Consider the following 3161-nt stretch of genomic DNA (forward strand, 5'->3'; position numbering starts at 1 on the left):
CAATAGCATCTTCAACTTCGTCTTCCTTGTCTACTACTAATTCATGACAAAAACTGACAAATTAAAAAGACATGACATCATTTACACCGTTAATTAGATGCAACACCATTAAATCATTACCATGAAATGTCTCTTCTTTGAAATGAAAGAGAAGAAAATAGGGTTTGAGATTAACAAGCGCTCACCTCACAACACAAGGTTAATTTAAATTAAGAGAAATGTTTGTTTTCATTCTCTTGCACATTTCTTGTCTTATTGTCCATCTCATTTACAAATTTACTATTAAATTTGTGGAATTCACATGCGAGTCTTGTAGATTTAGTGGTGAATTTGCACATATTTTGTACGGGGATGAACAAGAGAACGACACCAAACACCTATGTTAGATTAATAATTCTCTGCCTTTATTCCATATATAAATTACAACTTATATATCCTCGGAATTCTCCTCCAAGTACTAGTTGGATTAGAAGTCTTGAGGTATTGTCGTCTTGAGTCATCACACTATAGATGTCTCTTATTGAAAGTTGAAACCTAAACCTATTACTAAGACAACTTACTTAACCGTCTCCTACCATGCCAGGACTCAACGTGGCAGAGGAAAACTAGGATGGCTAATCCTAGCTTGAGGAGGATTGTGACAGTACCCTCTAATAAAAGTAGAAATACATATTATTACATTAAGTTTAATAAGCAAGGAGTAGATCGATCATCATAATAAAGTACTGAAGCTCAAGAAAGAAGCTCAATCTTGATTCCACCAATGGTGACCAGCCCTTTCCCTTCCCGAGGCACCAAAGTAACAAGCACCTTGTCACCAGCTTCCAATTCCCTCAACAAGTCAGTGATCCCAAACTTCAGGCTTGTCTTCTTCTTCTCATGCGCATGCAAATGCGGCACGTGCACAAAGCTTCCTGCAAACTCCGTGTTCTCTGGCCCGGAAAGAGAGTATTCGTCATCATTAATATAAACGTCAAACTTCACTGCCGCATCTTTCTCAAACTCAATGCCTTCAATCACCAACACCTCTTCCTTTTCACCTTCACTCCCCGATCTGATGGGCCTTGGCCTTGCGACCACAGTGCTTATCACGTTGCGGTCCTTGCCCAAAACAAATGGAAACAGAACGCTTGCAGGTGTTTGTATCGCATTTGCTACTCTCACGGGATTAGATCTGCGACGAGTTGGCTTATTTGGAGGTTCTTTCCATGGAATTTCCACAGGTTGGTATTTATACCTCAGATTATTTGAGTCAAGGCAGTCCCTAACATAAACACGAACAGGCTGACGATTTTCATCGTAGAAGATAAAGTTGGAGTTTAACCAATCTGAGTCTGTGAAATCCTTTCGCGTCCCTCCTTCAAGCGTCTTCCATATGTCCCACATTCGGTCCACATTGCTGTGGTGAGCGTAAAAGATTGGATCTTTACCGGCCGAGTAGAAGTTCCCCATGTCCTCCCAATAAGGCCTAGTCGGGTCACCGCACCATAAGTGGGTGTTATTGTGAGGCACGTGCTCGACTGTGCCAGCACCTGGCTCAGGGTTATCCCCGGCACGGTAAGGGTAGCCGTGGAATAGCTCAGCCGTCTTGGCTCCGGACACCATTTGCCGGTGCATAATTTTGAGATTGCGCGATATTATTTTTCTTGGGTCTGGAGTTGGTGCTGTTCCTATCTCCTCGACACGGCTGCTGTAGTCAAAGTCGATCAGTGTCGGTGGCAGGTGATTTCTGTTGCGGTATCGATCACGGAGTTGTCCATTTTGAAACATGGCTGGCATTTGCATGCCATCAGGGTGATCCCAGTTCCAGAATGGCAAGGCAAAGGTGGGATCGCCGATCAACTTTCCCAAGATCTTCTCATAGAAGTACAATAAGTAGCGATGAAACGGAAAGAAGAGCCAACTACTGTGAATTTGGAGCTCATGGTCTGGGAAACCAAATTGGTGGTATGCCCCGTCACAATAGGCGCAGTGAACGTTGGCTTGTTGTTCGAAATTACAAGGGTCATCGGGTGGAAGGGCTTTCATGCGCTTAATGGCTTCGTTAAATTTGGCTATGTAATCCTGGTCAACCAAATGAGCGGCACGCCTAACACGCATGGGGTCAGTGGAAGGTAGCTTAAAGTCTTTGATCTCTGTGGATAATGGTATTGGTGGGCAGCAATCTATTTTAGAAGGAGGGGATTGTGGACGGCAGTCATGTGGATCCTCAACGTTTGCCAGGCCACATTTTGTTATGTCTGTGGACACCGGAGATGCCAAGGCAACCGGGTCATTGTAAAGACTGGCAGTACCGTAGAGACCTCCGAGGCCAATGAGGACATCTCTCCTATCGAACTTCCCTCGAGGATGAGGAGGAGCTTGTCCATCTTTGGAGCCAGAGCTAAGGTTTTGGTCACCTTTTGTGGCTTTGCAAGCCACTCTAGGAACAGGGTAATGGTTTCGCTTTCTGGCTTTTGAAATCTGCGGCTTTTTAGGAAAAACATAACAGAAAGAGAAGCTGGGAAAGGTATTGGTGGTTGTGCAGGATGGTGTAGTAGAGAGAGACGCCATTAATAATTTAATATTGCCTGGTTTTAGTTGGTGTGTGAAGGTAAGGATTAAGGGCTTTGTTGGTTTTATATTCCAACTCTGTATGACTTTTCTCGATCAGTACGAATTCCTGAGACCCAATTAAACGGTGAGGTCCATATCATGGATCTTTGTACTTTCCCGTACATCAAAATACACTCGTTTTTTTTTTTTTTTTTTTTTTTTCTAATTAACATACACGTTTTAAAATTCAATCAGTGTGAATGTTTACTTCTTCTTTCTTAATTCTTTAAGATTCAATTAGTAAGGTGTGAATGTTCACACTTCACTAACAGAATTTTAATTTTTTTTTCTTTCTTAATTCTTTAAAATTCAATTAGTGATGGGTGAACATACTAATAGAATTTTTATTTTTTCTTTCTTAATTCCTTAAAATTCAGTTAGTGATATGTGAACATTGACACATCACTAATTGAATTTTATTTTTTTTTTCTTTACTAATTCTTTAAAATTCAATTCTAAAATGGTGACGTGTGGAAATTGAATTCTTTAAAATTTTATTTTTTAAAAAAATTAGGCCGTGTTGAAATTGACACATGCATCACGTTTTTAGTGACGTGCCAAAAATG

General features: G+C 41.1%; 1 protein-coding gene across 1 annotated transcript; it reads right to left on the reverse strand.

The window, feature by feature from the left end:
* Positions 1 to 732: 732 nt before the first annotated feature.
* Positions 733 to 2553, reverse strand: LOC132170223 (polyphenol oxidase, chloroplastic-like). Its single transcript, XM_059581121.1, has one exon. It carries the CDS (start codon positions 2551 to 2553, stop codon positions 733 to 735), a length of 1821 nt encoding a protein of 606 aa, XP_059437104.1.
* Positions 2554 to 3161: the final 608 nt, after the last annotated feature.

This window comes from Corylus avellana, chromosome ca2, assembly GCF_901000735.1.
Source record: "Corylus avellana chromosome ca2, CavTom2PMs-1.0".
In the NCBI taxonomy this organism is placed as follows: domain Eukaryota; kingdom Viridiplantae; phylum Streptophyta; class Magnoliopsida; order Fagales; family Betulaceae; genus Corylus; species Corylus avellana.

What these genes read in the sequence shown, in the direction of transcription:
- LOC132170223 (XM_059581121.1), bottom strand. Translation starts at nt 2,553, where the DNA reads ATGGCGTCTCTCTCTACTACACCATCCTGCACAACCACCAATACCTTT.